The 27414-nt window shown below is 42.4% G+C and overlaps 2 protein-coding genes across 2 annotated transcripts in view; one reads left to right on the forward strand and one right to left on the reverse strand.

Annotated features, from left to right (window-relative positions):
- LOC135113502 (corticotropin-releasing factor-binding protein-like) overlaps positions 1–3849 on the forward strand; it is a 32511-nt gene extending 28662 nt beyond the window's left edge. The window contains 2 exon segments of the mRNA XM_064028743.1: positions 696–842; positions 2301–3849. Of these exon segments, the coding sequence (XP_063884813.1) occupies positions 696–841 (146 nt within the window). The 3' untranslated portion in view covers position 842; positions 2301–3849.
- A 1924-nt stretch (positions 3850–5773) lies between these two features.
- The window catches only part of LOC135113643 (uncharacterized), a 31451-nt gene continuing 9810 nt past the window's right edge, over positions 5774–27414 (reverse strand). Inside the window, exons 2-31 of the mRNA XM_064029062.1 lie at positions 24487–25433; positions 23816–24101; positions 23201–23301; positions 22964–23080; positions 22725–22821; positions 21605–21729; positions 21071–21267; positions 20187–20298; positions 19332–19556; positions 18926–19036; positions 18523–18594; positions 18075–18200; positions 17217–17339; positions 16485–16656; positions 15901–16072; positions 15519–15772; positions 13683–15326; positions 12907–13152; positions 12244–12572; positions 12010–12093; positions 11579–11785; positions 10961–11114; positions 10413–10576; positions 9637–9744; positions 9182–9319; positions 8660–8812; positions 8114–8203; positions 7548–7698; positions 6897–7238; positions 5774–6389 (exon numbers count right to left, since the gene is read on the reverse strand). Of these exons, the coding sequence (XP_063885132.1) occupies positions 5815–6389; positions 6897–7238; positions 7548–7698; positions 8114–8203; positions 8660–8812; positions 9182–9319; positions 9637–9744; positions 10413–10576; positions 10961–11114; positions 11579–11785; positions 12010–12093; positions 12244–12572; positions 12907–13152; positions 13683–15326; positions 15519–15772; positions 15901–16072; positions 16485–16656; positions 17217–17339; positions 18075–18200; positions 18523–18594; positions 18926–19036; positions 19332–19556; positions 20187–20298; positions 21071–21267; positions 21605–21729; positions 22725–22821; positions 22964–23080; positions 23201–23301; positions 23816–24101; positions 24487–25433 (7622 nt within the window). The 3' untranslated portion in view covers positions 5774–5814. The remainder of the gene's footprint in view (positions 6390–6896; positions 7239–7547; positions 7699–8113; positions 8204–8659; positions 8813–9181; positions 9320–9636; positions 9745–10412; positions 10577–10960; positions 11115–11578; positions 11786–12009; positions 12094–12243; positions 12573–12906; positions 13153–13682; positions 15327–15518; positions 15773–15900; positions 16073–16484; positions 16657–17216; positions 17340–18074; positions 18201–18522; positions 18595–18925; positions 19037–19331; positions 19557–20186; positions 20299–21070; positions 21268–21604; positions 21730–22724; positions 22822–22963; positions 23081–23200; positions 23302–23815; positions 24102–24486; positions 25434–27414) is intronic.

Here is a 27414-nt window from a genome sequence, read left to right on the forward strand (position 1 = left end):
CAGTGAGGTTAAGTAACGAAGGGATTGATTAGTGCTTGGATGGGTGACCGCCTTTTTTTTTTTTTATGTAAGAAGGACACTGGCCAAGGGCAACAAAAATCTAATAAAAAAAATGCCCACTGAAATGCCAGTCCCATAAAAGGGTCAAAGCAGTGGTCAAAAATTGATGAATAAGTGTCTTGAAACCTACCTCTTGAAGAATTCAAGTCATAGGAAGGTGGAAATACAGAAGCAGGCAGGGAGTTCCAGAGTTTACCAGAGAAAGGGATGAATGATTGAGAATACTGGTTAACTCTTGCGTTAGAGAGGTGGACAGAATAGGGGTGAGAGAAAGAAGAAAGTCTTGTGCAGCGAGGCCGCGGAAGGAGGGGAGGCATGCAGTTAGCAAGATCAGAAGAGCAGTTAGCATGAAAATAGCGGTAGAAGACAGCTAGATATGCAACATTGCGGCGGTGAGAGAAAGGCTGAAGACAGTCAAGTTAGAGGAGGGGAGTTGATGAGACGAAAAGCTAAGCCTAAGACATTGTTCTTGGTAGTGTCACACACACACACACACACACACACACACACACACACACACACACACACACACACATTCAGCCCTCTCACTTCTCCCTCTTCCATACAATTATCTCGTCCCTCACCTATCCCTCCCACTCACACACAGCACTCTCACCTCTCTTTCCCTCCCACAGGCGTGCCAGCGTCCCATATTCTGTGCGGCATGACCACCGTGCGCCTGGTCTCCTCGGGCCGCGTGGACAACAGCGTCACGGTGGCCCTCTCCCAGATCACTGACGTTGACGTGATGCCCACCTTGATGTGCGACCTGCCCCTGTGAGGTGAGCCGACCCTCTTACAAATGTAGCAGTACTTTCCCCAGTAAGATGAAAATGCCTCTTACAAGTTAAACTTTTTACTCCTAGTAAATGGATTTCATGCCTCTTATAATTTTTTTTTTTTGTTAGTGAGCTGTCTAACCTTCTCCCAAATGCACTTACTTCTTTCCGTAAGATTATTTTACATTTTCTTTTTTCTCTCCTTTCACAAGTGCATATATACTTTTCCTCAGCAACACAAACGAAGCTCTTTTTTCCGGTTATTTGTTTCTATACCTCAATTTAACCCTCATACAAATGCACCTATATATATTTTTTTTTCCAATAAGCTGACTCATTGCCTCACACAAATGCAACTATTTTCTTTTCTTTCTCTTAACTTTTTTCCAGTAATTTCCTTTCCATTTCATCACGTGATAAATGAACTGTATTAAATTAAAGTAAACTATTAAGTAAAATTCAATAAATTGTAGAACTAGTATATGGTTACGTTAGGAAGTCAGCTGTTGTTTATTTCCGTATGTGTGGTAGTAGACAACACACACATACACACACACACACACACACACACACACACACACACACAAAGGAACCATACTAAGAGGTACTTTAAATCTCTCTTGATGGGGCTTTTCCTTTCCTGTTGGTTCTCCTCCTTCTCCTCCTCCTCCTCCTCCTCCTCCTCCTCCTCCACCTCCACCTCCTCCTCATCATCATCCTCATCATCCTCCTCCTCCTACTCTGGAACCTCCTTACTGTCGATCCTCCTCTTCCTCCTCCCTGTCGACCCTTCTCCTTGATCCTCCTCCTCCTCCTCCTCCTCCTATCGCTTAGGTCTCAAGAGGAATTTTGGGAGAGTTTCGTCCTTTGTCTCTTTTGATCCTCTTCCTTCCCTCCTTCCTACTTCCTATCTCCACTTCCTCTTCTCCTTCCATCTTCCACTTCCCTCTTCTCTTCGCTTTCCTTTCCCTCCTCTTCCTGTGACAGCAAGAGGAGGAGGAGGAGGAGGAAGAATTAAAACAATAAGTGACATGAAACAAATCCACGAATCCTTGAAACTGACACATGTGATCTTCTAAGAGAGAGAGAGAGAGAGAGAGAGAGGTATTAACAGGTGCCGGAGTAACGAGACAAGAGAAGACCAGGAAGACAGAATGAGTCAACAGGGATTAGCGTGTTGTGATACCCCTCTCTCTCTCTCTCTCTCTCTCTCTCTCTCTCTCTCTCTCTCTCTCTCGTAACGATTGCTAGCAGGAGTACTGGTAATGGCAATGGTGTAGTAGTAGTAGTAGTAGTAGTAGTAGTAGTAGTAGTAGAAAACATGCTATACAAAATACACTAACGTCAGGAATCAAAACACAGCTTATTCTTTAGCTCCTGGTAATGCAAAATAACTATGTGATAGTACTTCATGTTTCTCTTTCTTGAAACTAACATTTTTTTTTTATCTTTTCCCTGCAGCTTCTTGAGCAGGTTCCTCCCTCCATCCATCCTTCCCTCCTTCCCTCCCTCCCTCCCTCCCTCCCTCCCTCACCTTTTCTCCAAACAACACTATATTTCCTCGCTTCCTCCTATTTGTTCACTCCTTTTCTTTTCCTCAATCAGTATTCAGATTCTCTCTCTCTCTCTCTCTCTCTCTCTCTCTCTCTCTCTCTCTCTCTCTCTCTCTCTCTTCCTCCATCTTTCTCAACTTCGCAAATTCAACTTCTTTTTCTTCTGTTTTCTATTTTATCACTCTTCCTTCCTTTACTCCTCCCCATGCGTCCTCCCCCCCTCCCCCCACTACCCCAGCCGGCTCCCAACAAGACCAACAGATCCTCACCAGCAGAAAACTTTTAGTGAGATCAAGAAACTCCTTTTTAATGGGAAGAAGAAAAGAAAATGCAAATAGAAAATAAAAGTGTAATACATGTTTGGTCACTTGTATAAATAAATAAACTGTTACTCTTTTCTTGCAAACGGGAGACTACCGCAAAAAAAAAAAAAAACATGTATAAATAAAGAAATAAATTACAATATAAACAAAGGATTATAGTGAAAGATTCATAAAAGAACTAAAACTCAATATTAAAATACTCTTCATGCACTGAGATGCAACCAATAGCCAACCATACAAGCAAATCGACAAGAAGGGAAGGGTGAGACGCGCGTCTGGCAACATTGCCGTCACCGCTGGGCTGGCCGTGTGGCTGGCTAGCTTGGCGGAGGCTCGCGTTTAAGAGAAGCAAGGGAATTTCAACCATAACCAAGAAAACAAGACCCAAGCTAGCGCCCTCACCCCGTGCCACGCTCCTAAGCCCCTGCGTGTCCCCGGGGGCGTGCACGGACCTCCAGAGTAGCGGGAATTGAGACTTACGGCTCAGTAAAGCTTCGAGTCGAGTTTCACTGGTTCACTCACTCGCTTCATGGCTCTTTCGAGATCAAGGGGAATGGAAATGGTTCAGAAAGAGAAATAATGCATGGTTATCCATATTAATAAAACTTACATTCAGTATTTTAAAAGTTATATTCACTATTAACGAAAAACAATTCAATATTTCTGAGTGATGTACACCTCTAATGATGAATAGGAACAACGTATAAAGTTCTCCACGTTAAAAAAGACTTCCTCAGTATTTTTAAAAGTTATATACATCAATGATGGAGAGGAACGTGCTTTACTTATAAAGTAGTATTTGTGAAGACTGTATTTTTGTTACTGAATTTTTGCCCCCGAACACCGTGGAACAAACAATCCAGGCACTTCACTCGTACTTCACATTCCACGCCCTCCCTTCAACAGCTATGGGTCCCCGTCATAATATACATTTAAGTCTACGGTATCTCAAGATGGCAAACACAACAGTAGTCATTAGTCAAAAAAAAAAAAAAAAGATCTGAAAAGAAGAAAAAAGGGAATGAAATCAGGCATGAACTCTGGATCCACAGTCCGGCCCACCGATGCTCTTTGTAACGAATTATAAGCTATATGGATTATATGTATGACTTTGGAATTACAGAGTTATATTCCTGCGCTCTTTCATTTATTCCTCTTTTTTTCCTCTCAATTCAACAGGTTTCTGCAATGGAAGGTGCTGTTTTAACATTTCTTAGCATTACAGTGAAGTTAAAATGAAAGTGACGACTTGATTTACTGTGCTGGAGTCAGACAATAGATCGAATCACAAAATTATTCATATTCCTGCGCTCTTCCATTTATTCATCCTTTTCCCAGTTCAGCAAGTATCCTCACTGGAAGGGTGCTATTTGAACAGTGTAGTGAGGTTGATTTGACTTAATTTACTGCGCTTAGGTCAGACAATAGTTCAAATTACAGAATTGTAGTTACATTCCTGCATTCTTTCATTCCTTCCTCCTTTTATCAGTTCAACAGGTGTCTTTAATGGAAGGGTGCTGCCTTAATATTGTTGAGAGGTTGATTTGATTAATTTATTGCGTTAGGGTCGGAAAATAAGTCAAATCGGCATTATTAGTTATATTCCTGCGCTTTCATTCCTTCCTCCTTTTCTCAGTTCAACAGGTGCCTTTCATGGAAGGGTGCCGTCTGAATACTGCAGTGAGATTTTATTCAATCTACTGCGCAGAACGTCAATGGGTCAAAATCGAGACATAGGTTTATGGGTACCTGCAGTAAATATACATAATAAATGACATGTGCAGTAAGATTTATTTTATTTGATTTACACCGCTAGTCAAACAACAGATCAAAATAGAGATGTGGATTTATGGGTACCAGTTAGTAATTAAGTGAGGCCGGGCAGACTGTGCGAGTGCCAAGTTTTTTTTTTTTTTTTTTTTTACGATAACGTGATGCGAGGCTACACATGATGCACTGTACACATCTATCAATACACACGTCTCATAATAATAACACTTTTTCGCTCGTATTTTGTTAACCTACTTTACGTTGTTCGACCCTCGTGTTTACCTTGTGTTGTCAGTTACTTCACTACTTACTTATATTGATAGCTTACACTTTTTACTGATGCCGGTTACCAGTAACATTACAAGTACTTACTGCTGCCGGGGCCGAGAGGTGATCCCAAGACTCCACTTCCAGCTAAAAATGAGTCTTCACTTCACTGTTTGCATTCCTGCCTCACTTATCAAAACTAATTTCCTTGCCCGGGCTTACTGATGGTCTTCCACTTCGCAACAGAGTTCACATGGGGCACTACAACAAGTATGGAGCGTAAAATTTATAGGCTATCAACATGAAACGTCATTGGAAAAACTTTGTCAAGAAGTGACATGGATGCGCAACACCACTTTGTGTGGGGACTGACTGATCGCCGGTCACCAAGGAAGCTTCATGAACAAGAACATGAAGTCTCAACCAAAGTTTCGATCCCTCGACCGTACAGCTGAGACTCAACGATATTGCTGCCCTCTGCCGTTCCTGCCACGAACATACCAGGGATCGGCTCCCACATTGGGATAATAGTTCTTGTCTTGTGCTTCCTTGCCGCCAACAGTGACTGCACCCGCCACTGATAATAAAGACTTTGTTGTTGCCTAGATCACATCTCAAACCCATGAGGCACAAGTGCTCCTACATGTAATATACTACTACATAAATCTGTAATACACTAATACATAAATTAGTAATACTTTGATCTCAATTCAAATTAGTTTCTTAAAGACTAAATTTCATCCTAAAAATATATTTGCCATGTGCACACTTTCACACACTGGCCACCTCATGTACTCCTATGTATCCCACAACTTCTGTGAACCATTAGAAAAAAAAATATCTTACAGAAAATCATGCACCCAAATTTTCTTCCTAAAAACATATTTGCCCTGTGCACACTAAGACAAGACACGCGCACACACACCATGTACTCTATGTAGCCAACCATTTCTGTGAACCCTAAGAAAAAAAAATGTGTACCCAGGTTAACCATCACTGATTAAGGACAACAAACAACAAATAACACTGGAAGTATATTTCAATGACCTTAAAAAACAATATTTAATAACTGGTTCTGGTACATGTAATATTGGCTGCTGCCACAGCAGAACCTCTCATGACTAAGCGATAGATAACAGACACATCGGGTGTGGTGCTGTCTGCGTAGATGGAGCGTGTGATGCGATGGGCAGGGGCAGCAAAGAGTTCATAGGGCTTAAGGGTGGAGGGGGGGCTGTAGGGGTTGTATGGGTAAGGTGTGGTATTGCTATTGTAAGGTGTGGTATAAGGATTGGTATAAGGATTGTAGTTGGTGTGACCAGTCTGTGTGGTGTATGGCTTAGTATAAGGATTGGTATAAGGATTGTAGTTGGTGTGACCAGTCTGTGTGGTGTATGGCTTAGGAGTAGTGGGGTGTTGGCTATAGGAATTATAAGGGTTAGGAGTGGAGGAGGACGGAGCATAGGGGCCAGCAGTAGTGGGATGGGTGGTGGTATCGGGTGCAGGAAGGTGCTGCAGGGGGCTAAAGAGGATGTAGTAGTCTGGGAAGTGTCGGCCAGGACGCCTCACTAGTGCATGCTGCACCCAGATGGCTGTGGTGGCCACCTCAACCTCACCCCAGCGGGACAACACCTCACCTGTAAGTGAAGAGTTTTTGATATAGGAGTGAAGGATGGACAACACAAGAGACCAGGCTGCAGGAGTGAAGAATGGTGACAACACAAGAGACCAGGCTGCAGGAGTGAAGAATGGTAGAGAACCCAGGTATAAAACCCAAGAGCTTAAGCAACATTTCAGAAATTATAAGCAATGTAAAAATGATAAGCAGCAATCAGAAAAAGCATCAGGGTTCATATAAAAAAACAAGCAACAAAATGCAAGTCAGGGCTCAAAATTCTAATTTACTGAAGCCAGGAAGCCAGGAAACCAAGCAACTCAGTGTTCAAAATTCTAATCAGTGTTTAAATAGAAAGATATTTAGTTTAAATAGCAAGATATTTTCAGAGATATTTTTACCCAAGAAATAAGAATTGGGAACAAATCTGTTTGATAGAGATATTTTTTACCCGAGAAATAAGAATTGGGAACAAAACATAACTGGTTAATTTGTCAAGATCAATACCATAGCAAAATTAATAATTTACCTGCAAAGGAGAATATAATGGGGAACTGGTCATAGTGCATGGTGACCACAGCCAGGTGAGATCCTGCTGCCTTGCTACCAGCAAAGAACACCGTCAGATCAGCAGGAAGTGTTGGAAGTGCCGCCTCAGCAACACAGTGGTGGGCGCCATCCACCTCCCTGAACACCTTGAGGTAATGTGCTGGGCCCTGGCAGGAGGTGACGGTGGAGAAGAGGGTGAAGAGCAGCCTAATGCCGCCTCTACTGATGGCAGGAATGGCACGCTGCACATAGGTGGTGGCATTGGTGTAGTCCCGCAGCAAGTGGATCACACCGTAGACAGGATGCACCATCACACCTCCAGCTGAATTAGAACACCTTTTGTCATCCTGCCCTTCTAAGAGGTACCCATTTTGTCATTCAGCTCTTGTGACCATACTACAGGATCCACTACCATTAACTCTTAGAAATTTACACAATTTTCAGAACTTGCTTAACCATCCTGCCCTTTGAAGAGGAACACAGTGATCCAGTCCTATCTGGATTTTACAGTATCCACTACCATTAACTCCAGATACTACCAACTCCTGCATCCAGACACTTTTGAATGATTCCACCCAATACAGCAAAGTGGTCTCCACCCAATACAGCAAAGTGGTCTTATCCTGCTCACCATGGAGAGGCAGAGTGGCCACAAGGTTCCAGTGGTGGGTGTTTGTATCCAAGGTGTAGGCCAAGGTGTAGCGCAGCCCGTGCAAGAGCAACGAGGATCCAGCATAGCTGTCCTCAGTGATATACATGCTCTCTCCAAGCCTCTGATATACCTGGCAAATTATACATTAACAATGCAGACTTTACAATACCACTGATTTCTGATAGTTTTACCCATTTTTCTATATAAAAATGAAGATTTTTACTTAAATTTATCATGGAGACTTTACAATACCACTGATTTCTAATAGTTTTATCTAGAAATGGGAAGATTTTACTTAAATTTATCATGGGAGCTAATAAATGTCATGACAGCTATGGAATTAATATCACAGGGGCAAGAGAGTTATTGAATTTAATGAATACTTCTGCCAACCTGAAATTTTAATTCTTGAAATTTTAGTTCTTGAATCCTAATGATTTTCTATGAATTTTTATTTGTTGAAAGTTGCAAGATATGCAAGGTTTCACAGTAGGTAATGGCATGGACTTACCTGCTAAATCATTTCAAACATCCAAATTCCTCACCTCAATGCCAGATGCAGTCACTTGGAAGATTGTTGTGTTGGTTTGCTCACATGTGTTGTTGAAGGGCGATGCAGCCATGGCCACCAAGACCTGAAACGAGAAAAAGGATGATATCCTACAGAGCACCTTGATTATGGACAGTTTTGTTATTTGTGATGGACAGATTTGTTAATTTGTGATCATATAGAGGGAAAATAAGACAAGATTAATCATATTTCCAGCAGAGCAAGAATCCCATGAATTCCCACACAATCCGTACTCTTTCAGCAGAAGCTGAAGAGCCATTCTATACTGGGATACATTCTACAAAATTTTGCAGATCTCAGTTACAGATCACTAATCAGGAGATCATATACAAGAATCACTAATCAAGAGATCATATACAAGAATAACTACAGCAACTTTTCAGTAATGCAAAATATCCATCAATCCCCACATGTTCTCCAATCTTCTAGCACGAGGGGCTGAATGTGTTAGGGTGCAAGTTCTCAAGTTCTTCCTAAAGAGCAGGGACTGTCATGTCTGTGGCAACCTATCAGCACTCACCTTGTCTTCATCATCCTGCAGCAGGTGGAAGTGGCGTCCCTGGCCCACGTGCTGCAGTCTGTGGCGCAGTACGAAGTTTTCATCCTGCCAGGTGAAGAAGTCCAGGTGGCAAGTGCCCTCATAGCTCATCAGGAGGGCTGTGGTGCCGAAAACCTGTTGAGGAGATTTAAACAAACGCATTAATAGTTTATGAAGAGTATTTTGTTTAACTTATAATCCATTTGGTTTTAATCTTTAGGGACTGGAACCTTGGCAGGCCTCTGTTATTTTGCCATAAACCAGGGGCCCTAAAAATAACTGAAATTTTCTACTTTACAAGCAATACACCAAAGTTTCATAGCCAACATATCAGGTAGTTTCCACAGTCAAGTAATTTAGTTCCTTTAAAAATATGCAGCAATAATTTAAGCAATACACCAAAGTTTCATAGCCAACATATCAGGTAGTTTCCACAGTCAAGTAACTTAGTTCCTTTAAAAATATGCAGCAATAATTTAAGCAAAGATCTCGGACAAGACTCACAAAAAAGGAGATGGACTCAAAGGGCACAGCAGGGAGTGGGAGGCCTCCATGCACAACGAGATGGTCTGGCTCATACATGCATGCCTCAAGCTTGTTGTACAGCCTGGCGATGGGGTGGCAGATTCTCTCAAACTCGGCCTAGAGTTAAGAAAATCCATGGGTATACATTAAACCTGGACATCTTTTACAAGACCATACATTAAAATATCATACATCTTTACCCAATATCTTTACTAGTCAAAAAAAATTATAACTCCTTACTAGACAACGTTGATTAAATTCACACATCCTTACTAGCCAAAACTTTCTAAAAAGTACCTTCAACACTTACTTCAAACTGCACGATGATGTTCCTGAAGCCATCCCGAGCAGCCCTAGCAATGCTGTATGCACCACGGACATCCAGGCCATCACTTACTAGCCAAAACTTTCTAAAAAGTACCTTCAACACTTACTTCAAACTGCACGGTGATGTTCCTGAAGCCATCCCGAGCAGCCCTAGCGATGCTGTATGCACCACGGACATCCAGGCCATCAATGGTACTTCGGGTGAAGAAGGCACGCTGGAAACCAGATAATTCCATGAAAACTTTGGGAAAATTTGAATATTTGAAGATTCCCATTTTGGGAAGGAAATTTAATACTAGACTAATAATTCATTAAGACTTTTCCATTAATTCATTAAGACTTATGGGGAAAGTTAAATACTAGTGATATTTCATTAATACTTGAAGGAAAGTTGGATAGTACATGAAGTTTTCATTAAAAAAGTGAAGGAAAAACCTGAATACTAGTTAGACATCATTTAAACTAAGAAATTCTTACAAGTTGTACAGTGGAAGACTCCACATTAGTCTTCCACTGTACATATTTAAAGTTAGACATTAGAGAAGATTCAAGTAAAACTTGGGAAATTTTCCGAATATTCTGGAGAAAGATGGAGATAAACTGTCACATGCTCACCTTCACCACAACCCAGCATTACAGCGCCACATGCTCACCTTCACCACAACCCAACATTACAGCCCCACATGCTCACCTTCAACCACAACCCAACATTACAGCACCACATGCTCACCTTCAACCACAACCCAACATAACAGCGCCACATGCTCACCTTCAACCACAACCCAACATTACAGCACCACATGCTCACCTTCAACCACAACCCAACATTAGTGCCACATGCTCACCTAAACCACAACCCAACATTACAGTGCCACATGCTCACCTTCACCACAACCCGCCCAAAGAATGCCACGCTGGTGGAGAGTTGTGTGGTGGTGTCCACAAACCAGGCACTTCTGTACATCTGTGCCAGGTCCACACCATTCACTGTGCCAGTGCTGCTCTTGAGCCAGGCCACTGTCAGGGGCACTGTGAAGCTCAGGGTGCCTTGGTGGGGAGGGAATACACATTGAACCAAAACATTTCTAAATAATGCAGATACAAAATATTTCTTGTAAATAATGCAGAACTACCACCTGCATTGTGTATTACTTAAAACAAAATTGAAGATTAGCAAGCTGAAAAAAAAAATTTTCCAAAAATGAAATTCTTGTAAAAATGAATACATTATCTTAAAATAACTAGAGCAAATGAAAATACCTACTGAAATTTATCTTAAAATAACTAGAGCAAATGAAAATACCTAAACATTTCACTCAAAAGTTCCTGAAATCTATGCACTTACTTTTCCATTAAAGGAATTGTACAATAGAACTAAAGCAAAATTAATGACTGCAGTAATAACTAATATTTTCCTTCAAAGTTTCTCACCAGATACTTGCGTCTTGCGATCAAGCAACACCACTTGCCGACTCAGCTTCACCATTTGCCCCCTCCCTACCCTACCAGTCACTACAAGGTCACGCTTCACCACCACATGACCCGACAGTGTGAGGGATCCTGGCAAGCTCTGACCACCAAGAGCCTGGAAGGACACCACACATACAGAGCTGCTACTGCAGAGGGTCAAATGATCCTTACAGCCACCAGCCAAATTAATTACCCAGTACCAAAACTTCCTAGTACAAGACAAATGCTTCATCATCTCATTAAGGTCATAGCCTGGTACAAGATTAATCCTTTCATTTCTATGGTTTTTCTTTAACATTGTAAGAACTATAAGAAGTTGTTAAAAATAAAGTAGGTTTAACTTTGTCTTCTATTGGCCACTATTGTCCACAGACCTACTAAAGACTAGCAGTACCCAAAATGATGAATACAGAAAAAATCTTTGAAACAAGACATCTTGTGTCTAACAAGAATAGGGTTAGAAGACCATCAGAAAAACCATCTAACTTATCCATTTCTCTCCTGTCCCCCATTATCCATTTCTCTCCTGTCTCCCATTATTCATAAAATCCCCAGCATTCCCACACCTCAGCCACTCACCAGCAAGGTTCGGTTCCATTCTTGAGGGAGGTTCCACGAGTTGACAAGCCCTTGCACCTCAATGTGGCTGGCAAGGGCTGAGGAAAGCGTCACATTGAAGTTGAAGGTTTGGTGAGTGGTGGTGGTTAGGTAGCCCTCAGACAGGACAAGGTCATTCAGGAACACAGTCTGCAGGTTGCCACGCACCAGTACAGCATCTCGGAACACCTGGAGGGAAAGACTTACTAGTTTGTGGCCTAAAAACTGACAAGATTCCCTAACTACCAAGAAACAAATATTAAATACATTTTAGTAACCTGTCTATTTCCTTCAATTGCTGAACACGTCTACTATTGTCTACCATAATCTCTACTTTCAATCACAAGATTATTTTCAGTTACTGTCAGGTAACTAGAAATTCCAAACATCTCAATCACACACAAAATCCTCACCAAGGAAGCATCCACAGCCTGGTGGCCAGAGAGGACCACCACCACCTGCCTCAATGCCTGGAGGTCCACCCCATCAATGGTGCCCTGTGGAAAACAGAATAAAAAAAAATACACGAGTGCAATCAGTACCTTTTACAATGGACTAACAACATTTCAAGTGTTATGAAACTAACAATGGATCAGCAATTTTTTTTTCCTTTGCCCAATTCCAAACACAGCAGAAGCACACAACACCTGCACTGTGAGCTGCTGTGCAGTGATCCAAGGTGCTGTGATAGTGCCACGCACTCTCACGGCGCCGGTCAGGGTGTGCGGCCTGTTGCGGGTCACCGCCAAAGCCAGGAAGCGGTCCAGCTTGCGGCTGTTCAGAATCTCAACGTGAAGGTTCCCAAAGGAGAGGCCAGCTGTGAAAACCTTCTTGCCAGTGATGGTGATGGCAGTGTCCTGCAGCCGTACAGCATCAGCCAGATGAGCAACGATGTCAACAGTGCCCTGAGGTCCCTGCAGCACACCTCGTAGCACAAGGTTCCTCACTGTGACCCTTCCAGTGAAGGTGATGTCCTCTAGTGGTGGGCAAGTGCATCATGTAGACTTAAAGCAAGCTGGGGAGGTGTCCAAATATACTCTACCCTTACAGCACTTTCATGCATTGCAATCTCAACCATGAAAAGTGTAAAAAGCAACAAATGCTAAATTCCTGTACACACAATTTCAATAATGATAATCAGATATTTTTAAAATCTCAAGTTTATAACAACTACATGCACACTGTCAGGGGCAGCATCACTTCAAACTTAATCATAATCTTCACTCCTGATTCAATCCTTCATACATAACCTTCAATAATTCATGTCAAGAACTTCAATAATTCATGTCAAGAACAGACTTCAGTCTCACCCGTCACAATCTCTTCATTCCTCCCCCTCATGATGGTCTCCTGTGCCAGTGCCTTCAGGTCAAAGTTGTTGAATTTGCCATGAAGGAAGACTTTCTTGAGGGCAGCCACTCTGCGGAAGGTGACGGGGCCAGTGATGACCTGGTCTGTAGTGCGGGTCAGGAGACTCTGGGCCAAGTCCACACCATTGACAGTCCTGGCATTTATTTTACCCCGCACTGTGAAGCCTGCATCAAACATCTTCGGCCCTGAAATACCAACATTGCAATTATGCCTTCCTCAGACATATTTGAATTACTCATAGCTACAAGGAGATCAAATCCAAAATGCATTAATGTAGAAAGATCAGATCCAAAATGCATTAATGTAGAAATACCTCATAGTTACAAGATCAAATCCAAAATGCATTAATGTAGAAATACCAACATTGCAATTATGCCTTCTTCAGACATATCTGAATTACTCATAGCTACAAGAGATCAAATCCAAAATGCATTAATGTAGATAATTTTGCAATTATGCCTTCAAGACATATCTGAATTACTCATGGCTACAAGAGATCAAATCCAAAATGCATTAATGTAGATAATTTTGCAATTATGCCTTCAAGACATATCCGAATTACTCATGGCTACAAGAGATCAAATCCAAAATGCATTAATGTAGATAATTTTAGTTTTCCCCTTATACACAACTGATTTATACATATGATTCAAAGACTTTCAGGCATAATTCAAAGATTCCTAATACTTTAATACTTTTAACACAAAGCTCTCACCTGTGATGGTCTGCAGGTTCTGCACGTCATTGTACACAGCATCCTCATGGAGGTGCTGCAGGTGGACACCCTCCACCAGGCCACCCACTGCCACCTCCCCACGCACTTCCACCTGGGAGAAGCTGAGGTGGCCCGTGATCTGGTTGTTCGCAGATAGTTTGATGCCATTCTGGGCCACATTCCTGAGGCTGATGCCGCTGCCTCCCACACTGCCCTGTGTCGTGACGGATCCCAGAACCCTCAGTGATGACAAGGACACCTGCCCATCAATGGTGAAGTCACCCTCATCAGTCACTACAGTGTTTAGCAATTCCTCCAGGTTTGCACCATTGAGGATCCCAATTGATGCACCACCAGCAAGCTCCAGCAGCCCCTCAATGGTGAGGGTGGCAGTGTGGCTCACTGGCTCCCTGAGTGGCACCCTCCTGCGTGCCAGCTCCGACAGATTGATGCCATTGATCTTGATCCCCTGGGACATGTGGATGTTCTGGGCACGCAGGAAAGCAAAGTTTGCAGTCTTGAACACCTGTGGTGCCGTTAGAGTTTGGTTGCCACTCTTTGTGACAAATTTGCTGAAATCTATACCCCTGATGGTTCCCTCAATGACCAGCGACGCAACCACCACCTTCTTCAGGAACACCTTCCGCCCACGTATCACCTGGCCTGCCTTATTCAAGTGGAGAGCACTACTAAGGAGAGCATTCAGGTCTATACCATTCACGTGTCTCACAACCAGACTCCTGAAGAACACATCCCTTGCAAACGTGAAGACCCCATTAATGACCACATCCGAGTCGGTGGTGACAAGCGAGCTCAGGTCCATGCCATTGAACCCTCCCTGGAATCTGGCATTGGTGAGAGTCAGCCCTTTAAGGAACACCTTCCTGCCAGTTATCCTCACCTGTTCTTCATCCCTGTACACCAGATCCTCAGCTAGGCCAGACAGATCCACCCCATTCACAGTGCCCTGAGTGAAGAGCCTCTGCATCCGCACATCTCCCTTGAATATCAGATTGAACGTCATATCGGCTGGCAGGGAGGATGGTCGGCGGTTTCTTGAGAAGAGAGCATCAAGGTTCACATTATCCAGGAGTTTGGTGGTGATGTCCAGGTGTCCTATGATGTCCACACCAGCACTGAAGACCTTTCTCCCAGTCACCGTCTGATCTGTGGTCCTGGTCAAGAATCGGTGGGGTGCGATGCTGTCCACAACACCCTGAGGCCCAAATGACACCTCACCAAATGTCACATGGTTAAAGGACACTTCGTTTGTGAACATGAGGGGAGAGGAGCCAGTCTTCACAGCATAGTCGCCTGGGAACTGCCTGCCATTGATGCTCTTGGTGGTCATGTGTCCCTCTACAGTCACCATCTGTGTAAAGTGCAGCTTCCCTGCAAGCACAGCATCCTCATCCCTGAACACAATGCTCTCTGCTAGCCGTGCCATATCCACACCCATCATCACACCAGCAACAAGGTCCTGCACATTGAGGTCAGTGGTGAAGAGGAGCGAGCCAGCAAATTGTCCCCCAGTCACCAGGAGGGAGTGATTGTACAGTCGTGTCAGGTCTACACCACCCACCACACCAGACACCACGTGCACTGATCGTGCCACAAATTCATGGGATGCAAATGTCACCTTCCCTGGGAGAAAAAAAATTTTTAGATTAAATTCAACTACAATATCCCTTCTGCATCTTCACTCATTCTCTGCACATGACCAAAACCTCTGTACATGACCAAAACCTTTCTGGTGAATTTCTTACTGCCCAAACTTAAAGATTTGGCCTGCATGGATCTAGCATTCAGTCCAAGGACAGCATCACTATCACTTACCCAGCACTGCCGCCTGGCCCAGCAACACCACCCGAGACAAGTCCACTCCACCAAGCGTGCCACCTGCCCTCAGCTTCACCTCCTGAGCCCACAGCCCTCTGGCAAACACAGCCCCAGCAATACTCTGGCGACCACTTAATGTCACCAGATCACTGGTGGGAATGTCATCTAGGAAGGGAGTGTGGAGATGCTGCACAGAAAGCCTCGACAAAAAGGTCTTCTTGCCACGAATAATCACGCCTGTCTGGTCTCCTCTAGGAGGGGAAGTAACAAGTTAGAATTTTCAGCAGCAGCTTCACACATCTGATACCACCACCTAAGCAGTACTTGTATTAAGCAACAAAACTCCAGGTTCACAACAAAAATGCAGTTCAATACTAACCTGACTACTGCAGACAATGTAGCATTCAGAGGGAAGTGGGCACCACTACCATCAAGCAACTGACCCACACTTAGGTGCTCAACAACCAGAGAATTTATGACCAGCTGCCTGTTGACAACTATGGTTTTCACACCCTCTATGGTTCTGTTGGGGCCGGATGCAGGCACAGCAACTGCAGCACAACAGTTGATTAGGGTTGCTCTCATAAAACAAGGAAACATATTCGCGATGCCTTCATACAAAAACTTTCATAATTCATGAAGACTATTCTGCATTATTTAGAGAATAAACAGGACTAGAACACTAGCATAACACTAACATGAATTATTCTCATATTCTAATGGTTTAGAGAAAGTTGAATGCAAATGAAGTAATTGGTCAGGTTTATCAGATCGGTGTCAGGTCTATCAGATCAGGGTGGATCAGGGTGTAGTGCTACAATTAGCACTAGGCAGGAGTGGAAAACAGTTGACACTACCAATAAGTACCAAGGCAAGGACTAAGCATTGTCCAATGCCATGGCCACTTCAGTGAGTAAGGAAAGCAAGCCAATATTCATGAAGTGAACTACAACAAGGACTTACAAATGAGTGCATTCTCTATAGCCTGGATGTCCTGCAGGAGGCTCTGAGAGAGGTCTAGGCCAGGGCGGGCAGTGTTGATGTGCTGTAGGTACTCAAGGTGAGTCACACCATGCTGCAGGTCTGTGTTGGGGAACACCAGTCGCTCAGCTGACAGACGCCCTGTGCTCAACACCTGCAGAGGCAGGACAGGATTAGAGGAAATTTATGAGAAAGTTAATCAATACAGCATTCACATTTTGGTAGAACTGGGCAGGCAGGATTGGATTAAATTGAGAAAATTGGACAAGAGAATTTGATCACTTAGTTGTGGACAAGAAAGTTTGATCACTTAGTTGTGTTCACAATTCCCAAATGTGTTCAATTCCCAAAAATAAGGACCATCCACAATTCAATTTTATACACAAGAAAGGAATTACAAATTTTTCCATCTTTAAAAACTGATGATTATCCTACCACAATAATAAGTATCCCACATTAACATCCAGCCTATCCCATCCAGTGTCTTCTAGTGATTTCCACAACATTAAAACCCAAGTTCCAGAACATTAAAACCAAAAAATAACAAGTCTCAACTTCTTCAAAATAAACTGCATTTCTTTCCAGCATTACCTACCAATTTCCACATGAAAACCTCATAACAGCAAGTGACCTACCCCAGATGTACTACACCTCTTCACAATGTCACCTACTTATTTCCACATCAAGAACCTTACAGTAGCAAGTCTAACCTACCCCAGAGATGGTGATGCTACCAGTGATAGTGACATCAGCAGAAACAGTGTTGCTGAACAGAACACTCTTTGCCAGCCGGGACTCTGCTGCCGCTATGATGGCCTGCTGCCGTGCGTTTTCATTCTGTTCATATTTGAAGCCATGAATATTGGGTTATGAGGATTAGGAAGGAGTCAGGGCTTTTAGCCATCAGTGTTATGAAAATTTAGACAGCCATTTTTGGATTGGTGTTTGCAAACTTGAAAATTTGGGTTTTTAAATTTGGGTTTTTAACCTATCAGAGTTATGAAAATTTAGATTGCCATTTTTGGTGTTAGCAAATTGAAAATTTGACAAGTCATCTTGTTAGAATTAAGAAAATCTGGAATGAGTTACAAATTTTGGAACAAGTTTGCACTAGTAATCATAAGCTACAGAAGTCTACAGAATTTTTTGGAAACCTTCCCATTTTAATCTTCCAAGTAGGTTATGAAAATCTGGAATGAGTTTCCCCTTTTACCTCATCAGTTCCATGAAATTTTGGAAGGAGTTCTCAAAGCTTCATTTTAATTTTCCAAGTAGGTTATGAAAATCTGGAAACGAGTTGGCCTTTTTAATCTTGTCATGAAATTTGGAATGAGGTTACATTTTTAATCTTGTCTGTCATGAAATTTGGAACAAGGTTGCATTTGTAATAGGTAATGACCATTACCTTCAACTCAATCTCATCAATTAGGATTAAGCAATTGTAATAGGTAATGACCATTACCTTCAACTCAATCTCATCAATTAGGATTAAGCAATTCCAAGTATAGACAGCATTGAAAATTTTTTGCAGTTCTCAATACCAAGCTTAAAAAGTAGCCTACACCAGCCAACCTTTATGTAGTCCATGGCACTGTTCAGCACATCTTGTTGGCTGCCAATTGGATGCTCCACGTCGCTGGCCATAGCCTGCACCCTCACCACCACCACCTCATGCCTGCTAGCCTCCAGTGCAACAAGCTGTCGAAATTAGATAATTTCCACCAAGAATAATAAATAACCCACACCAAGGATAATAAATAACTCAACACTAAACTCAGATACCTGAATATGGTCCTGAATATGCTTGCAAATTTATACACAACCTCCCCTACTTGCTCATCTCCCATTTTTACAAACCAAGGAAACAAAAACGTACACAATAAGAACATTGAGATGTCTTCCAGATTAGCACAATACTGAAGATTTAGCCAAAAAGACAAGCTTGCAATGCTATCTCTGCCTATTTCTATTGTAGTATCTTTCATGCAGGTCATGAAAATAAGGTCATGAAAATACCTACCCTAGAAGTTCCAGTCAAGTGATGAGCAACAATAGACCAGTCCAGAGTTGCTTGCAGGCTGCCTGTGAACTCCTGAAACAGTCATTCCATTAAAGTGCTTTGACCACATTGTCACTTAGGATTGAAATTCTATCACGACCTTCATGTGCTGTCACTTAGTACTATTATGACTATCACAACACGACTATTATGACAGATTCCATCATGAGCTTCAGGTATATTAAATGCATCCAGTTTTCAGTTTGCCTTCACATACCTGGACTCCAGCACAATCAGTAAGGATTCTTAGTTCACTATTGACCTCAGTCACTGTTACATACAAGTTCAAAATTTCAAAATTTTCCACTCTACAAAAAGCACCATGGATGTGCAAATGTGAACACCAAAATCATTAATTTCTCACCATAACAAAGGTGTGTGTGGATGTAGTAAAGTTGTACTGCAGGGCAAAGACTGCCACATGCTTGCCATGTCCCACCACCACTACTGATACCTCCTCCCGGCAAGACTCAACCTGCAGGGACAGCTTTGTTACTTGCCAACTACTAAAACTGATGCAAATTGTTGAACTAAATGAAATTAGGCAAGGTTTCATCAATTCATTAGATAAAAATCTTAGACAAGCACTAACCTGAACACAAGGTAATTAGTCAAGGTTTCAATTTGTTAAGACAAATACATTAACCATGATATTAGTCAGGTTTTCAATTCCTTCACACAAATACCTTAATTTTGAAATTAGGCACAAGTTTATTTCCTTTAGACAAATACCTTTACTTCGTATAACTTTAGAATCTCTGCATACTCACGTTGACAGCCACCAGGCCCTCAATGCTGGACATCGCACCATCCATGTATATTGTGTTGAACTGCTCAAACTCCGCCTCCACCCTGTTCCAACGGTAGAACACAATGTGTCGCCGTGCTGCCAAGGCCACGTAGGTCTCAAAGTTAATGCGAAAGGCCAGCCAGGAGTGAAAAGTGCCCTTGAAGGTGTGCTTGTGGATCATGTGGCGTGTCATCCACTTGTCCTCCTAGAAATTTTTTTTTTTCTAGGTTTATATTTGTGCGATGATACAATTTATATAGCACCATCATTTTACTATGAATTCAGCTTTTCTGGTATCAAGCATTTCAATTAAAATTTTTAGTGTAAAGTTAAGCACTAAAGTTTAGCATCATTTCTATTTTAACTAAAGACATTCATGTTTTCAGACGTGAAATTTTTGTACACTATCTTAATTTCACTTATACAAGTAATGCCTACACTACTTTAATTTTAGACAAGTTATGTACACTATTTTAATGTACACTATCTTAATTTTATCTAATTTTACTTAAGTATGCCTAAATAACAGCAGTTCTTCCTTGATGCATTAAATTATTGAATTCCTCTATTTGCACAGCACTTCTGGAAATCCTTTGTGTCATTTCTGGAAATCCTCTCATGCTCTGGAAATCATTTCATGCCATAAGTAATGTTAATTATCATGCCAATCCTTTCATGCCACAAGTTATGTTAATTATCGTGCCATAAGTAATGTTAATTATATATATCCCTTCATGTCATAAATTGTTGCCTTTATGTCAAATTGCTGCACGTTTTAGACATTGCAGAGAAGTAAACGAAGTGATAGTGTACATATGCATTTTGTACTTCATACCTGAAGGGCAAAAATATTAATGTAGTTGTGGTCATGCACCAAGACCAGCACGTAGCCATCCCCCTGGTGTGCCCTCATGGATTGCCCCTTGGCCTGCCACTTAACTGGCGGTCTGCAAGGGAAAAGGGTTACTGCACTGCACAGATGTCTGCTATCCCCAGCAAGAGATTCCCGAGCTTGGACTATTGGTGGAAATCTTGCTTCAACAAAATTTACACAAGGAAAACCTCCATAAAGCCATTCATTCAAAAGAATAGAAAAATTTCACACAAGTTTACATAGTACAGTAAAATCCCTCTTATCCGGCATCCACGGGACCGCCGACATGCCGGATACTTGAATAGAAGTGAAATTATGTCCACAATCACCACCCTACACTCACACATCTTACCATAACAAAGATCACCTGATCTGATCAGCTGCTTAAGTGTAAGCACAACACACTACTACTTTTCCACAACTTTAGGCATGATGAAGGTGTCAGGCGATAAACAGTGCACACGTGGGACTGAGTCACTGAGTAAACACAGTGCAGTGGGCCGCGGGAAGCAGTGCGCTCTGGTGGCAAGGGGACAAAGTATGCCTCGCACAGGAATTTTAATCAATTTTATGAGTACACATCGATTTTTTATTGATTTTAAGGCTCGGGGAAAAATGTGCCAGATACTTGATATGGTATAGCTGCCGGATACTTGAATGCCGGATGAGAGGGATTTTATTGTAATCAAAACCACTCTGTCCAAAGATAAAGCACCTAAATGTATCCATTAAGTTCCCTAAAAAGTTTTGCACACACTTCTAAGACTTGAACTATAAAGGATTTGCCACTAAGACTTGAACTATGAAGGATTTGCCACAAGTCCCTCACATGCCACCACACTCACCCCACAGTGAAGGTTGGTGCCATGGAGCTGACAATGATCTCATTGAACTGCTGGTCTGTGGTTCCTCTGCTGAATATCACCAGGAAGGCGTTCTCCACTGTGGCCTCATCATGGTCCGTGAAGGTGGTGCCAAAGGCCAGGTGGGTGACTTCCTGCTGCAAGGTCATGCTGCCAAGCCACTGTAGACTGACACCAGACTGGGAGAAAGATGACATTATGGGAATGTTGAGAGCACTTGGAAGTCTACCCAGAGAGAAAAGATACTGCAACAGTTCTGACAGTACCTTGGGAGTACAAGTTTACCCATTGATTGACAGTACTTCGGGAGTATGAAATTTATTCAAAAATAAATTAAAAAGGTTTTGAGAACACCCAGAGTGAAATAAAGCAATTATATTCAGCATTTTGAGAACACCTAAAGGAGAAAGTAATTGGGAGCATTTAGTGCAAAATTATTACTGTATAGAAAAAGCTCCATGAAGTATATGAACAGCTATCTAATAAAAACTCCACACAAGCCTGAATACAACTCACTGAACTGTGACTGAAGAAATTGATGGATCTGCCATGAGCTACAGCCAATACATTGAAATGGAGGGAGCCGTCCTGCGACGAGATCACCGATCCAGCCGCCACAGATACGTACACTCCCGACTGACCTGAAAGTTGGTTACACAGGATAATATGGGCATGGCACCAAATAGATCATATAATTTCACACATTACAAAATCCTTGCCATATCCATGTATATAGATCTATATCTATGCAAGTCCTGTATTAGAGATAATTGACTTTGTATTGGTTTGTGTACAAAATCCTTGCCATATCCATGTATAAAGATCTATATCTATGCAAGTCCTGTATTAGAGATAATTGACTTTGTATTGGTTTGTGTACAAAATCCTTGCCATATCCATGTTTGACTTTGTATTGGTTTGTGTACAAAATCCTTGCCATATACATACAAAATCCTTGCCATATCCATGTATATAGATCTATATCTATACAAGTCTTGTATTAGATATAATCGACTTTGTATTGGTTTGTGTACAAAATCCTTGCCATATCCATGCATATAGATCTTACATGCACATAGATCTTACATCTAATCGACTTTGTATTGGTTTGTGTACAAAATCCTTGCCATATCCATGCATATAGATCTTACATCTATACAAGTCTTGTGCATTAGAGATAATACAAGTCTTGTGCATTAGAGATAATTCACTTTGTATTGGTTTGCATTTTTAGAATATAACGACTTTCTACATCTACAAAATTTGGCCAATTACCAAAACTATAAATTCTGAGGAGTCGCAGGGACACGAAAGTTCAGGGCTATGTACCATGGATGCAATTGGTTTAGTTTTGTTTAGTTTTATAAATGAAAAATAGCACTATTATACTACGAGTCATGAAAGACCGAGTCAAAGGACTGAAATATTCCAAATACTATGATTCCCAATACTGTGGGTCAAAGGATTGAAATGTTCCAAATACTACAAGTCACAAAGGACAAACTTTCCAAATAGGATCACTTACAAAAAGAACCAACAAGTCAGACTATAAAATTAAACCAAGAATTAAAGACTTCCATTGTATTATATATCCAGACAAGGCTCTATTGAAACAAATCTATTATGTGCAACTCACCAGCACTTTGGCAGGAGGAGTACTCTGTACCACAAGCAACACACATGTTGGGAGTCCCTTGACACAGACAACCACCAGGCATACAGCAAGCACACTCCTGGACAAGAAACGGGAGTGCATTCAGTTCTTCCAAGTGGAAATCTAAAGCATCAAGATCAATTAATTTGGTCGTTATCTCAAGCATCAAGATCAATTAATTTGGTCGTTATCATCACAATATAAACGTGCACACAGCCCACCTGAGATGCAACACCAGCCCCACACTGGCAGCCTGAGGAACTCTGCGTCCACTTGTTCAACATCACAAGACGCTCCAATTTCCCATTCACTTCCATGTAACCAAATCCATCCTGGCTCTGGAATAGATGAAGTTATGAGCTAAAGAGCAAAGTTCATTGCCTCATGAAACTCAATGTAGATTATGAACATTTTGTTTTTTCACTCTTGGGGAAGCTCCTCAAGAGACACTCACTCACCACATATAGCACAGACAGTGTAGGCAGGTTGACATGAATGATCTTGGCAACACTTGCACCTTGCAGACTTCCTTGCACAGTCACACCCTCAATCTTGACATCTGTGAGGTGCCCAAGATGATGGATGCTTTATATCTACAGCACATGTACTCTCAGGCTAGTGAACTTTAAAATATTTTAGAACAAATTGAAATATTTTTAGAGCAATGTGAAATGTTATGATAAACTTCCCTATTTCCAACAGTGTCAAGTATGTATGGCTATCAAACAAAATAATTCCCTCATATTTTAAGATGTACTTTAATCTTGTTGATATCTTTGATTTTCATCCTGTTGAGTCATCTTGAAAGTTATAGGATGAAAGTTATTTAATTAAATGCGATTGTTTTAGAACCTAATAAATACCATAATTACCTATTCCATTTCCAACTATTTTTGAGGACCTAGAAGAATACTAGCACCTGTTTTAGAACCCCCTAGAACAATGCTAGCACCCGTTTCAGAACCCAACAAATACCAGAATTACCTATTCCATTTCAAACAATATTTTTGAGGACCTAGAAGAATACTAGCACCTCCAACAACAAAAAAAATAATGAAATATACTGCGATTACTTTTCCTATTCCCAACACCAGTGTCAAATATGTAAGGCTGCCAAAACTCTCCAGGAGTTTGAGTCACAGGAGCCTGCTGCTGGTAGGGTGCTGGTGTCTGGCCATACACTGGGCGTTCCCCGTACAGCGCTGCAGCAGACCTTGGGCTACCACCATAGCCCTGCTCCTCCACAATGGCACCAGTGATGTTGTCCCACAGCACATCTGATCGCTTCAGTTCATTCTGGTACATTGCCTCAAGTTCCCTCTTCAGCCAGTTCATCCAGAACCTCAACAAGCTGTTCAGCTGTCAGGATATAAACACTGAATGAACACTATTATACATGACAGTACAGGATAAACACCATTATTCATGACATTAGTACTATAATCCATATAGTTTCATAAACACAGCCACAAGTTAATATGCCTTATCACAGTACATTATATAATTAAATGGAAGAACTAACCCTCATTTTCCACATTTAAAGCAATTAACTAATCTTTCTGCATGAATTATCTTTCTGCATGAATTCCAGCCAAGTAATTAAATGGAAGAACTAACCCTCATTTTCCACATTTAAAGCAATTAACTAATCTTTCTGCATGAATTATCTTTCTGCATGAATTCCAGCCAAGTGAAAACTGTTCTTTGTTACAGTACCGCGATAAAAGTACGAGCAATATCTTACCTTATCCGTGCTCATGTTGGACAAGAGATCCCCTTTCTTCATGTTCATCTTGGACAATTCCTCATCCACATCGAGGCTGCCAGGTTGGGAGTAAACTTCTTCCATGCTAATCTGATTGTCGCCTTCAGGAAAGTCACCTTCAGGAATCGAGTTCCCCTTGCGCACATCTTCAGCAGAAACGTCTTTCCCTCGGTAAACTGAAGGAATCTTATTTTCATCTACATCATACGAGTGCACGTCCTCCACATCACTGTAGGTGGGAAGAGATTCAATGTACACTGGATCAGTGGGAGTGTCATCTACGTCACCAGAATCTGACAAGTTATCTCCTCCTGTGGTAACAATCTGAATTTCTTCAATGGTAACACTGGATTCCGAGACCTCTTCCATCATGTCATTACTTGCTGCAGGATATTCACTACTCATGGCATCCATAAACAGGTCAGCCTCCGTGCCATCACCAGTAGATTGGTCAGCCTCAGAGCTGCCACCTCCAGTAGACAGACCACCACCAGCAGCAACATCTGATCTTCCATCCTCATTTCCATCACGTGACATTTGCTTCTCTAACACCGTGTCACCATCTGATACATTTTCCACGGCGTCACGGCCTAATAACGAGGAGTCTTCTGTGGCACTGGGAAAAGAGCCGTCACTTTCCTTGGCCCTCCTGGAATGGACTTCAAAGGCGGCAGCACCACCAGGCATGTTCTTCCCCATCATGTGGTAAAGTTCCTCCACGGTGCCAATGTTGACCACTTTACCGCGGTTTGGCGTCCCCGGTGCCGTGTGTTCCAGATTCCCCGCAGAAGCAGCGTATTCTGCTGATGGGTCATCCTTGGCTGGGCGGTTATAAACGACGTCTGCTCTCGCTCTCGGCCACGCCCCCAAGATTAGCATGCACAGCGCCAGGCTCGCCTGGACGCCACGCAGCGGCCACCAGAGCACTGTTGGTTAACAGGGCTGATTAGAAACGAACACAGCAATCACGAAATTTTGCCATTTATACAGGCATGATATTGGTTACTGCTCATCACCCACACTCAACTAGCCCAATCTCGTACTCAAGTCACTATAACATAATGAAGCATTGCCCCCTTACTACAGAAAAAAATTGCTCCCTCAGTACAGTATTCGATACTGCTCATCACCCACACTCAACCAGCCCATTCTCGTACTCAAAGAAGTCACTATAGACAATGAAGCATTGCTTCCTTATTACAGAAAATAATGCTGCTCCCTCGGTACAGAGAACACACTAAGCATTGCTCCCTTACTACAGAAAAACATTTGCTCCCTCAGTACAGTACAGAGTCTCCCATGAGCTGCCCAGAATGCACCCTGATTGTGTTCTCACAGGCAAAACTTTGGTAAATTTTTTACAAAGACTCTGGCCTTCGCACAACAGACACACGGCCAGACACACGGCAGTCACTTAAGAGGCGTTGTGGCCTTCCCTACGTTCCCGGTGAAGAGAGCGCCTCACCCTACGGTATCGTGGAAGACTGCAACATCTCGCGTCTTACAAAAGTGACTTTTGCCATCTCTGCTCCTTCTTTACCCCTTTCCTCTTTCGTACCGGAGGAAGAGTCAGGTTCGGGCCTTAAGCAAGCCCGTCCCGAGCTCCTATCCATCTGAGGTCTGAGGTTGGGTAGAGCAGCCTTGGAGGTACGTCGGCAGCGTACAGCCTTGGAGGTACGTCGGCAGCGTACAAGCCTCGTCTCTCTGGGTTGGATAGATGGGAATCCTGACTCGCCCAAGGGATATAGGCACTAGGGCGGTAGGCAACAACAGGTTATAGGTCTCACGGTTGTAACCCTCTCAAATGCTGTAGCGTCAGTTTTTTTTCTCTCTCTCCAATGGCTATAGCGCCACAGGGTTGTCCTATGGTTCCAGGATGTCCACTCCACGTCCGCCCCCCCTTGACCGGATGATAAAGGTACCGAATCAAGACGAAATGTTTCCGCTCCTGCCCCGTACATCATCGTTGGCTTAGCCAGCGAAATCGACCGCGAAAAACACTTCACAGAACAGGCCAGCAAAAATCTCCCAGAACAGGCCAGCAAAAATATTAACTTCTAGGCTTCGAGCTCGTCGAGTCTCCGGAGCAAATATCTGCTCTAACAATCCTTGCCAGTCGAGTAGACAATATACTGAAAAAAGACCAACGACGACCTCAGGAGTTCGAAGCAGAAAACTAATTAAAATGACTAAACTCCTCCACAAGGTACACATGATAAAGTAAAGGCTTCGAGACAGCAGGCCGAACAGACGCAAAACAAGATCAAACTTCTTTCAAATTATACCCTCATACAACGTCAACATTGAGGAATCCCGTCCGGTGACTCAATGCTACAAATCCTATAAATTCAGCCACCGAACAAACCAATGTAAAGAAACCGAACAAGTGTGCTCTAAGTGTGCAGCTAAGGGCCACGATTATAGAACCTACCAATCAACCACACTAAAATGCGTTAAATATGATGGTGAACACACCACCGTCTTTCAAATGCCAAGTAAAAAGCGCAGCAACAACACTCGCCTCACAATTAAACACTTACGCTCAAGCCGCCACCTGCCGTTCCTACACATACTAAGACATCAACACAAATGCGGAAAAAACTAACAAATACGAAGAAACTACTGCTAGCAGAGATCATAAAATACTCCATACAAGCCTCTTTCAGTAACCTCAAGAAACAAGCGGAGACCATAAACTCACTGCTGGAGTTGAATGGTTGGCCCACAATAAAACTGACCCAAACAAACCGCAACATTACCAACAAAAACTCCCTGCAACAAAAACTACCTGAACACAAGCCCCTATACTCCCTCCTCAGGACCCAAATCACTCCCCCGAATCTTCCATATCTGAAGACACCAGCCCCCCTCCACCGGGGGACATTATCAGTGAGGACACAGCCTCTG

The sequence above is a fragment of the Scylla paramamosain genome, chromosome 26 (genome assembly GCF_035594125.1).
Source record: "Scylla paramamosain isolate STU-SP2022 chromosome 26, ASM3559412v1, whole genome shotgun sequence".
In the NCBI taxonomy this organism is placed as follows: domain Eukaryota; kingdom Metazoa; phylum Arthropoda; class Malacostraca; order Decapoda; family Portunidae; genus Scylla; species Scylla paramamosain.